The sequence below is a fragment of the Tympanuchus pallidicinctus genome, unplaced genomic scaffold (genome assembly GCF_026119805.1).
Source record: "Tympanuchus pallidicinctus isolate F22 unplaced genomic scaffold, pur_lepc_1.0 scaffold2, whole genome shotgun sequence".
NCBI classification, from domain to species: domain Eukaryota; kingdom Metazoa; phylum Chordata; class Aves; order Galliformes; family Phasianidae; genus Tympanuchus; species Tympanuchus pallidicinctus.
Genome location: NW_026294721.1, coordinates 45,378,471 through 45,389,447, shown reverse-complemented (window position 1 = coordinate 45,389,447; position 10,977 = coordinate 45,378,471). Strand labels below are relative to the sequence as shown.

Below are 10,977 nucleotides of genomic sequence, written 5' to 3'. Positions count from 1 at the left end.
GACTTTATGCTCAAGTCACTGAAGTGAGAAATGTGATGTGGTATTCACCCCATTAAGAGACTCAGTTATCCAATCCATCTCTTGCAGCTTCCTTTGGCACCAGTGTGCTCCATCTGGGATGCATTTCCACAGCCAAGGTCTTTCAGGGGCAGCCTGACACCTATTCCAAGTGATGGCTGGTCTATCTGTGCAAGGCCACTCCAAGGAACTTTGCCTTGTACTGCGGCTATGAGAATTTGCCCCTCTGCTGTGAAAACCAGCAGCTGTGTTTGGTTCTGACTGTGCCACACAGTACTCCTTACAAAGGCGGGGCTGCACTCAACATGAGATAATTAACAACCACCTAAGGACTTTTGCTGACAGAAAGTCACTTTGTCACAGTGTGCAAAAAAGTGATATTGTGCGAAAGCTGCATAGGATAAAGAAACTAGAAGATATGTAACTAATATTGCAAGTATTAGAGGCAACTGTGTTTTACATTTAAAAATGCAGTGTTACAGGACTTTGGGGTTTTGTTTGTTTGTTTGCATGTTTGTGGTGGGGCTCTTAAAATTTAATGTTTTGTGCTCTGGTCTTTTCCAACTCAATCTGTAAGACACCAGAGAAAGAAAAAGCCTATGTTTTCCCAACAATAGACATTAATTCTTCAACAGCCTCAGTGCACACGTAGTTACACACATTGTCCGAGCTGAGATTGGATGCTCATTTACTGGTGACATGGTGTTCTCAATATGTAATATCAAATCATAGAATCATAGAATCATTAAGGTTGGAAAAGATCTCTAAGATCAAACAGTCCAGCTGTCCACCTACCAGCAATATTGCCTACCACATCCCTCAGCGTCACATCTCCATGGTTCTTGAACACCTACAGGAACAGTGACTGCACTACCTCCCTGAGCAGCTTGTGCCACTGCATCACCACTCTTTCTGAGAATAAATGTTTCCTAGTATGCAACCTGAACCTCTCCTGGCACAACCTGAAGCCATTACCTCATGTCCTATCAAACTGTGTGCAGGATGCAGGTGAAACACTGATGTGCAAAGTGAAGGGCCAGAGAGACATTGGTGCATCAGCTCACACTGATGACAATAGCTCAGGTCCCAGTTTCTTTAGGGTTTCCTGTCTAATACCTTTACCCCTTGTTGTGTCACCCCTGGAGCATCATGGTCAGGAAGTGGCATTGTGCTGTGGTATCATGGAGAGCTGCCTCTTGGAGGATGTGGGCTGGACACAGCCTGAGATTGCTAGGGAAGATTCCAGTGAGTGGATCACCCGAGGAGATGGAGGAATGGACAGCGAGTTCTAGTGCTCCCCCGATAGGATGGCTAGCTGTCCTGGTGTAATTACATGCTGCTTCACCCAGCTCGCTGCTTCAGTACCTTACAATGACCACTGGGGTCAGAATCTGCCCAAAGGATTTGCTGAGTTACTGCACACAAACGAGTGGACAAGCATTGGAGGATGTGTTGGGTCAGATGAGACATGCTGGGTGCATGCTTGATGAAAAATGGAGCAGTCAGAGCTGGTGCTCACAGCAGTGCTCACAGCAGGCAGCTTCCAAACATCCTCCCAGCACTGGGCAGAACTTCTGTCTCACTTGAGTTATAACATTATTTCTGAACTGGTTTTACCCATTCAAACTCTGCTCCAGCATAGGTGTCTGAGAAAAGAAGGGTGCACTGTGGAACTGTTGCCATCTCAGGAGCAACATTGCTGTTGAAGATTTTCAGAGCAGGAATCTGAATGCCTGCGTGTTGCAAAGAGGAGCATGATCTGTGCTGATTTCCAGAGACGCAGCATCCGGGCCCTTCCCCTTCCCTCCTCCCCAGCATGTAGGCTGGGCTTCCATATCCCCTTTATTATGGCACTCTTGGCTTGCATCAGCAGGAACTGGAGTCACGCACACCACACTTCAAAGCACTCTCCCAGCCTGTGAGGTGGCTTCTGATAGCAGAAGATATGGCATCTGCAGATCAGAAGTAGAGAGAAAGTCATGAGCTGCCCAGACAGACACTGCTTGAGTCATCCCCCTTCCACCTGTTCTCACCTGGATGCATGGGAAAGCATAACTCATGCTCAAACACCGAGCTCAGCTGCGCCCGCCCCTACAGAACAAACATTTGATGTCAGTAGAGAAAATTAATGGGCAGCAATTGCAGCAACTTCCTTTCCCTTCACGCATTTCTCTGGGGATTTATCAAAAGTAAAGAAAGTGAATAATGAGATCGCAGTTGGCACATGGACACTTCTGGAGGACGTGATGCCCCATAGGGGCTGAGCCATCAGGATTGGTGTCACTGGGCAAGTCCTGCCCACACCTCAAGGGCTGCTGCATGGTGCTGAGGGACAGGAGCAGAGCAGGGTGGGAGCGAGGTGGCTCCCCCTATAGCGGGTTCAGGTCAGGGGAAATGTCATCTACATATTCTGCCTGTTTGAAGGCTGAACATGCATAACTTCACACCCTGGGCATGTAGTTTCACTTGGATCATCTCAAGTGGTGGCTCAGTAGGTGGCACTCTGCACCCACAGGGAAGCAGCATCTTTCTGAAGGCAAGCCTTGCACCACCACTGCAGGATGGCCCGTGGGGAGAGTTCTACATTCCTTCATGGCTTCTTCTCCTTCCACACCCCTGGGGTGGTCCTCCAGTAGCTCAGCCAGGGGCGAAACCCAATGCAGTTTCCAAAATCTTCCTATTCCTTTGGCTTCCTCTACAGTCAATGGAAACTGTGTGGGCAATGTATGGCAAAGCACTGGGGCTCTGAGGGACCTTGCATGTCCCCAGAAGAGGTGACCTCCACAGGGTGTCCTCTCTAAGGAGGGGCTGCAGTGTGTAGGCTGTAAGAGGAAGTAGAGAAAATGCTGGAGAAATTCAGAGCATGCTGAGCCAAACTCCTTGCCACTGCCAGCCAGCAGAGCAGAGCTATTGGTTGGAGATTGGAGGAGAGAGGAATGAGTCAGGCACGGGATGTGCTGTGTTTGCTCTCCAAACACTGCAGCTAACGGCCACTTGCACTTGGGTCACTCAACCTTTCCTCCCCTTTGGGCGCTATTTTCCATTGCTTAGCAGCATATCAAGCACAGTGCTGGGCTGAAACCTTCAGTGCTTCTCATGTTGATCTGGAAGAAATTATGTGAAATTCATATATCCAGCATATATCCATATATATCCAGAATCATTTCAGTTGGAAGGGACCCTTAAAGGCCACCTAGTTAAATTCCCTGCAATGAACAGGGACACCTACAACTACATCAGGTGCTCAGAGCATCTCCAGCCTGACCTTGAACATCTCCATGGACAGGGCTTCCACCACCTCTCTGGGCAACCTGTGCCAGTGCCTCACCACCCTTATCATAAAAAGCTTCTTCCTTATGCCCAATCTAAATCTCCCCTCTTTTAGTTTGGAACCGTTTCCCTTATCCTATCACAACAGACCCTGTTAAAGTGTCTTTTTCTGGTCAATCTCCTTCTGATCAAAGGATGGGAAATCAGAAGACTGACTGGGGAGGCTGCATCCCCCCATCCTGGGAGCACATCGTGGGGAAAGGTCTCAGTACACGGACTGTTATTTGGCTGTACCCACAGAGCAAATCCCAACTCTGGGCAAAGAAAACCCCAGGCTCACATCTCTGCCTTTGGAAAGACACACTCCATCTCTGCTTACCCACCCTCACCTGCGCCCCGCCCTCACCTGCCCTCTCCGCCCCGTGACGCGGCCCCGCCGCCTATAAAGCTGTTGGCGGCGGCGGGCGGCCCCTATGGAGCGCTGCGCACCGCCGGGTATCCGCTCCGCCCGCGTCCTCTCCGCGTCTCCGTCGCCCCCGGAGCCCCAATGCGCGCCGCGGCGCTGCTGGCCGCGCTGGCCGTGCTCGCAGGTGCGTGGCTGAGGGCGGGGAGGAGGAGGAAGGGGGGATGTCGATGTGTTTGCGGAGCGCTCACCGCGCTGTCTGTGTCCCCGCAGCCTGCCGAACCGCTGCTGCATCCGAGCCCAACGGCACCGAGCCTGAGCGGCGCGGCAGCCCAAGGGAGCCTGAGCCCGCGCCGGGCTCCGACTACGAGGAGGAGGAGTACGAGGAGGCACCGCTCGCGCACCAGTACCTGGTGGGGGACCTGGTCAGAGGTGAGCGTCGGGAAGGGGCGTGGAGGTGCGTGAGGGTTGCGGGTGGGCTGAGCGTGCCGCTGCTCTGCGCTAATCCTGCCAGCTGGGCTGTGATGGGGGGACAGCCTGGCTGGAAGCAGCAGCAAGAGCTCAGCGTGTTGCTCGGCCCCGAGGTTGGCGTTTAAATGAGCTCATTAAGCGCCCTTTAGGCCATGCTAAATTGTGTGCATGTGCTGTAAATCTGCCTGTGAACCACGAGGACACCTGAACAGTCCCCCATGCAGTGATATGGCAGGGGTAGGATCGTTGGGTTGGTTGTGTGGCTGTAAAGTGAGCCGTGGAGGCACTTCTTGAGCCTCAGCCTCCAAGGGATTTGCTCCTCTACATAACTCTGTAGGTGGGTGCTGCTACCCTCCAGGGTGGGCTCCACTGTTGGAGGGAACACCTTGAGATGTGGATAAGACCAGAGGGACTCCACTCCATATGCTGACTTGGAATAATGGATGCTCGCTCCAGTTTTTTGGGAGTGTGAAGCCTCCATGGGGAGCAGGAATATCAGATTAGAGAGCAGTTTGGCCAGCAGAACTACTGGTGCAGTGACTGGTGTTGTATAACTGCACAGAAACCAGACTTGCTACCGAGGTGGTTGGTTTGTAGACCAGCTCTTCTACTTGCCAAGAGGTTTATCTGTACATCCTTCAAGTCATGATTCAACTGTGGATGGCTTTCTTGGCTTTGCAGCTTACATACAGTGCATAGATCAAACTGACAACCTCAGCCTTGAAGAGGGGAATGGGAACAGCCTCAATTATCCAAGTGTGAACCTCAGCATCAGGTCGAACAGGACAGGAGAGAGGACTCTGTGAATTCACAATCCTAGGGATAGGAAACCTTGCTGCAGGGGCAGTGCTCCTGGTTTGCATATTAATATAGCTTATACCATTTGAATCAGACTTCTGGTTGCTAAAGGCAATTCTGCTTTTAAGTGACTTCAAGCCAAGCTTGTTGCTCTAGAACTTAAAATGCTTTCTGTCTAGACAATAGTGAGCTACACCTTGTTTCTTTCTGCAGAATCTCTGCTTGCCACCAGACACATAGGGCTATGAAGTAGTTAGAAACCATTATACTTATCTCTGTAGCACAATGGAGAAATAAGCAGCTGGGAAGACTGCTGCAGCTGTCTGCTATTTTGAGACCTGTTGAAACTTACCTGGTTGACTGCTGTTCTCAAATAGTGTGGCATCCCTCTGGGAGAACTTCTTATGGCTAGCAGTAAAGAGATGGCTTGTTTGGAGAGCCAGAGTTGGACTGAACTGCTCTGTAAGAGTGCTGCAGAGCTTTGTTGCATGTAGCTTGTACTCCTCTGTTGGTGAGGAGTACTGTACTCCTCTGGTGTTGGTACTCCTCTGCCTTGTTTTCCCAGTGCAAGGAATACTATTGCCCTTCCTTAAATCCACAGACTACTAAGTCACCACCAGCCTTTAAACCACACTCTTCTGGAGATTTAATTGAGATAATGAGGGGCAACAGCAAGTGGCAGAACAAATAACCTGTCTCTTGTGGATGATCCTGCTTTCACCCTTTGGTGCGCTTGGCATCTCTCTCAAAGTAGGAGAACTGGAAATGAAGCATCTCTTCTGCTGAGGATAGCACTGCAGGTTATTTGGGAGAAACAAGTCTGATAAGTGGGATAGCAGGCTGTCGTGCCTCTACAAGCGCCTGGGACTATCTAGCAGTTCACAGTGCCTTTCATCACTGATGCAAATAGAGAGTTCAGAGCAATGGAGTTGGTTAGTTTTGTGTCTGAGTCGATATAAAATGAAGGGATGGTTTGGCTCAGTACAACCTCATAATATTCAGCACAGGTCCTTGCTTGAACCTATACGGTTTCACTCTATCTCCATCTCTGGTGGCCTTCACAGCCCATCTTCTCACACCACTCTGTGTTGCTCAGCGTGTGGTGGCAGAGTTGAACTCCACGAGCCTTGAAGCCTGCTGTCTCTGTGCTGGATATAAAGCACTCAGCTTTTGTTGACTTGCATCCCATGCTTCCTGCTCAGTGGTTCTCCTGCAATAATTCCCAAACCCTGTAATAGCATTTCACAGCATCTAGCTTTTCTGCAATGCTAGACTGAGTGACCTTGTTGTTTCCAGTGGAGCCTGTGGTTAAACCCAAGCCAGTGAAGAGGGGGAACGAGAAGAATGCTGGCAAACCAAGGAGGAGAAAGAATAAAGGGAAGAACAAAAAGAAAGGGACTCCTTGTGAAATGGAGTACAAAAACTTCTGCATCCATGGTGAATGTGTGTACTTACAGCATCTTCAGATGGCAACCTGCAAGTAAGTTCTGTGCAGTGAGTGAGGTGTGGTTTGCATGTGCTGGTGGCATAGAAGGGCTTAGAGGGAAAAATTGGTGTCAGCTTGGCCTAGATACATTTCCTACAGTATTTTGACTGAGAATCTTTCTGCCATGTAAATTAAGTGCTGATGGAATCTGAGATGCATAACAAGCCACTGAACTCATCGGTTGGTCATAAACTTGAACCTAAAGAATGGAAAGGTGTGTCCTGCTGGGATATCACGCCCAAACTAATCTCAACTTGTTGAAATACTGACAAACCTTCTGCTAGAGCAGTGACTGTTCTATGAGCATGCTCCAAGTGAGCATCTTGAGATTCATGTGCAACTCTAAGGATGTCAAAGTCAGCCTTGACTATGTGTGGGTATCCTTGGCTCCAGACAGCACGGGAGCTGATAAGAACTTGTATTGATGTTTGTTGCAGGTGTTATCAGGATTATTTTGGTGAGCGCTGTGGTGAACAGTTCATGAAGACTCAAAGGAAGAATGATGTAGCAGACTACTCAAAGACTGTGTTGGTTGTGGTAGCTGTCCTGCTTTCCAGCATCAGCTTTGTTGCTGTACTTATCATTGTGATAGTGCAGTAAGTATTATGCTCTTTAGTGTATGTCTAGCTCAAGTGTGAGCAGGACTTGTGACCAGTAGTTGCAAAATATGCATGGCTTATCTAAATTACCTGTGTGTGGAAGATCTCCAGAAGCACAAGTTCTTATTCTGGCTTGCATGTGTCTTAAGAGCAGAAGGTCTGAGAAGTCTCTAAGCTACTGACTGTTCATTTCCCCTCCCCCCCCCTTTTTTTTTTTTTTTTTTTTTTTTTGCTATGGCCAACCTATGAATGTGGAGTTCTAAAACAAGTCTTCCTGCTCCCATTACAACCAAAGCACTTAGTGCTGCAGAACATCAGCAGGAGGTGGAGGAGGAGCATTCATGCTGATGCAGCAGTGCATTTCCCAATCCTTGTGTAGAAGAGGCCTGCCAGCAGAAGTATAGCTGCTCAGTGTGTAGCTGTGATCCAACAGCTGGCTGCACAGCTGGGAGGAATGAGTGCTCCAGCTGACCACTAATTAATGGAGGCTGCTGGATTTAAATACTAGCACTTCAGGGGTATCAAATGGGAGAGTAAGTGCTGTCAGTTTGAAGTGCTGTACTGCTTGCTGCTAAGGAAGGAAGCAATTGTTCTGTGATTAACAGCTGTAGTGTGGTAGATAACCTGAGGTCCTGCTGTGAATCAAGTTAAAAAAAAAAAAAATACTGAGTGCATGCTTCAAGCATTCCATCAAACTCTTCTACCTGCTGACAAGCAGTATCCAGCACCTTCTGATCGCCTGTGCCTCTGCATCTTGTCAGTTGGTTCTCCAGGACTTGTGTTGAGTTCAAGTAGTTGCACTGGGAACCTGGCTCTGGTGTTTCTGAATGCAGAAGCAGTCCTCCAAGTCTGGCACTGCAGCAGGGCTTGGGTAGTGCAGGTGGAACTCAGAAGTGCAGTCTAATTTTAGATCTCAAAGTACACCAACATAATTTGGTACATGCTGTACTCTTCCCTGCATTTCAGGAAACAAGGTGTGCATTTGTTTTGCTGCTTCATATTTAGATCTAAACTTGAGGCACGCTGGGAGGAACACTTTTGTTCCACTCTGCTATGAGAAAGAACCAGTTCTGTAGTGAGAATGAGCATTGCTTGCTTCTGAAGCAAGCCATGCAGTAGGACGGTTGTTCTAGTTCTTCATGATCTAAACCCTCACAGGCTTAAACAGTGAGATGGATGTTACTGTACCTTCCTCTAGAGAAGCTGGGTGGTCTATTGGGAACACTAGTGAAGACCTAACAATGAGAAATGCTGTTAGCAGCTGGCTTTTGATGTATTCACGGGACACATGCACTCGAATTCCTTGAAGTTCCCAGGGCTCTGCACATTGCAGCTGTTTGCTATAGCCTCCAGAAAATCTGCCCCCCTGTGTCTCCCTGTGCTCTGCATGCTCCCAGCCTCTTGCTACCTGATGGTGCTTGCATCAGGAGGCCCCAGCTATGTGTGGCAAAGCTCCTTGCTTAACCCAAGGCTCTTTGATGTATCCAATAGCTTGATAACATCTCGTAGCTGAATAGTTAAACACTCACATTGATGTGCTCAATGCTTTCTGGTGCCTAGGAGCTACTTGAGGATCCAAAGAGCATAGCTACAGAGCATGGGATGGATGGATGTCAGGCTTTAAAATGATGATATCTTATGCCCTCCAATTCCACAGGGTCAGGAAAAAGTGTCCTCAGTATGAAGAGAAAGAAGAAAGGAAAAAACTTCGACAAGAGAACAGAAATGGCCATGTTGGTGTGTAAATGAGGAGAAAGCAGGTATGTGAGCCAACTTTCAACTTGTCTTAGTTTTTCCAAGCTGGAGCTGCCTATGCAGGAGTTGCGTGCGTGTTTAGCAAAGCTAGCATTACCTTTCATGTTTTGTTTAGCGCTCAAAGTGCCTTGAAACATGTAGGTTACATGTGTATGGCCCAGCTCACTGGTTTTCTAAAACCGCTGGATTTTATGCATGTGAATTCAACAGCACTTTTAAAGACAGCTAAAAACCAAAGGGGAAGTAATCCATTCCACTAACGGAAAGCTCTATTGAAATTCTCTTTTGGGGAATAAAAACTAATCTAGGCAAGAATGAGCATTTCCACATCTCCTCAAGGCATTAGGGAGTTCCTGGTGCTAACAGACTGTAGACAAAGCTGCCTGCCTTGGATATAGGCTTGCTCTGGTTCTAGTGTGGAGTGCTCATGTTTTGAGTGATAGCTAATGTGCTTGGTCTTCCCTTTACAGAACAACTCTGTGGCCTCTACCAAGCTGCAGGGGACCTCTGGCTACCTGACACATCTACCTGGACACTGGGCTGGAGCTGTTGCCACTAAGCCCTGATTCATCAAGACAGGCTGCTGCAGGGAGATGCCCAATGTGCCATTTGCTGCTGAATCACTTGCTGGGGAGGACAGTTAACTGCTACAACTTGGTACAACAATGTGGAAGGAGCTGTCACTGTAAAGGTAGAGGGCTGCTATCAAGACCTGCTGGAGACTACTCCTGAGCTTTCTCTATTGGTGCTGGACCTCCAAGACTCTGCTTGTATGTGGATGGACTTTCTTCTGCTAGCAAGTCTCCTTTGGCAGCTCTAGCTCCGAGGGGCAGAAGCTGTGGCTCCCAGGAGAGCAAGATGGAGGGGAGGAGATACCTCTCCTCAAAGGTAGAAAAAGGAAGAGCTCATCTCACTAGACCTCAGTGGACAAAACCAAATTCTGCTGTTGCTGTGCTCCCTGTTGGTATCTGCTTCAAAGAGTTTCATCTCTTCATCTCTAATTCTGACTTGCAGGGTGTTGGTGACAGGTCTGTCAACCACACCTGGGTTCTGTTACTGTACATGTGGAAGGTATTCCCTCTGAACCCAGTAGGATTGTGTGAGCGGAGCTATCAATTTGTGTGTGTGTGATGCAGAGTTAAGACTCATCTCAAGATGCTGAGACAACAGATGTGAGATCTGAAGCTCTGTCACTGAAGGAATACATGTGATCAAACAAGCTGATAAGTCTGGACAGTGATGTTGCAGCATCTATCCATTGGCTGAAACACAGTGCTTCTGTAATCCAGATGGTTGGTGCTGTTTTGAGCAGTTTAATCAGATCTGGCAATATGAGAACTTGACCAAAAACCTGTTGGTTTTTTTTTGGTTTTTTTTTTTTTTTTTTTTTTTTTTTTTGAAGAACTAAATTCAAGCATTGTTACTCAGCATGCAGTGGTCTCCTATGCTCTTCATTATGATGTGAAGAACGTGACTTACCTCAAACCTTTCTGACCTAGCTATCCTCAGTTTCTTGATGTCCGTGAAATTTTGTGCACGCTGTAGTAGTTGAGTTCAGTTTCTTCTTCGAAGAGCAAATGTGTTCTGTATAAACAGAGCAGAATTCTTCTGGTAGCAGAGCAACACCATTAATTGTCAAGACATATCTGTAAATGTGTAAATATTTATTATTGTATTTAATATTTAATGCTTCCATAACAAACTTATTTATTTTATAATTAAACTTTTTACATAATCTAACCATGGTAAGAGTTTGTTCTTGCTCTCAGGAGTACATGTAAACACTTCTAATTAGAGCTTGGTTTCTCCTCTAAGTGTGAGTTTCAACACTTCTAAGAGCATGAAACAGGGTTATGAAGAACTGCAGCACTGTGCAAAGTAGAGCTCAGTGCTCTCATAGGAATGCAAGTTGTTTGTAAACAAAATGTGCAGATGCCAGTACTTGTTTCAGTAGGAAGTCCATTTAATTCAACTACAAAGGAATCCTCCAGGTACTGGACTCCAGGGAGGGGTTTGGTGAACTACCTTATTGGGAGCAAAATTTCAAATGGAAGCTTCAGCAAATAAGTGGAGAGCTGGGATTTTAAGTAGGAGAGAGTCTTTCATCTGTGTGGTCAAAGGATTGGAGCAGCAGCTTGGGATTCCATCCTAAATGAGAAAGAGTGGAGTAGCCCCAG

General features: G+C 47.6%; 1 protein-coding gene across 1 annotated transcript; it reads left to right on the top strand.

The window, feature by feature from the left end:
* The first annotated feature begins 3,767 nt into the window (after positions 1 to 3,767).
* On the top strand, positions 3,768 to 10,540 carry AREG (amphiregulin). The gene is made up of 6 exons (XM_052682611.1): positions 3,768 to 3,878; positions 3,965 to 4,123; positions 6,257 to 6,440; positions 6,884 to 7,042; positions 8,703 to 8,805; positions 9,271 to 10,540. The coding sequence occupies exons 1-5, from the start codon at positions 3,836 to 3,838 to the stop codon at positions 8,788 to 8,790; spliced, it is 633 nt and encodes a 210-aa protein (XP_052538571.1). The 5' UTR covers positions 3,768 to 3,835; the 3' UTR covers positions 8,791 to 8,805; positions 9,271 to 10,540.
* Positions 10,541 to 10,977: the final 437 nt, after the last annotated feature.

What these genes read in the sequence shown, in the direction of transcription:
- AREG (XM_052682611.1), top strand. Translation starts at nt 3,836, where the DNA reads ATGCGCGCCGCGGCGCTGCTGGCCGCGCTGGCCGTGCTCGCAG. An exon ending in CGCGCTGGCCGTGCTCGCAG is followed by an intron (nt 3,879 to 3,964) that starts GTGCGTGGCTGA and finishes GTGTCCCCGCAG; the next exon opens with CCTGCCGAACCGCTGCTGCA. An exon ending in CTTCAGATGGCAACCTGCAA is followed by an intron (nt 6,441 to 6,883) that starts GTAAGTTCTGTG and finishes TGTTTGTTGCAG; the next exon opens with GTGTTATCAGGATTATTTTG.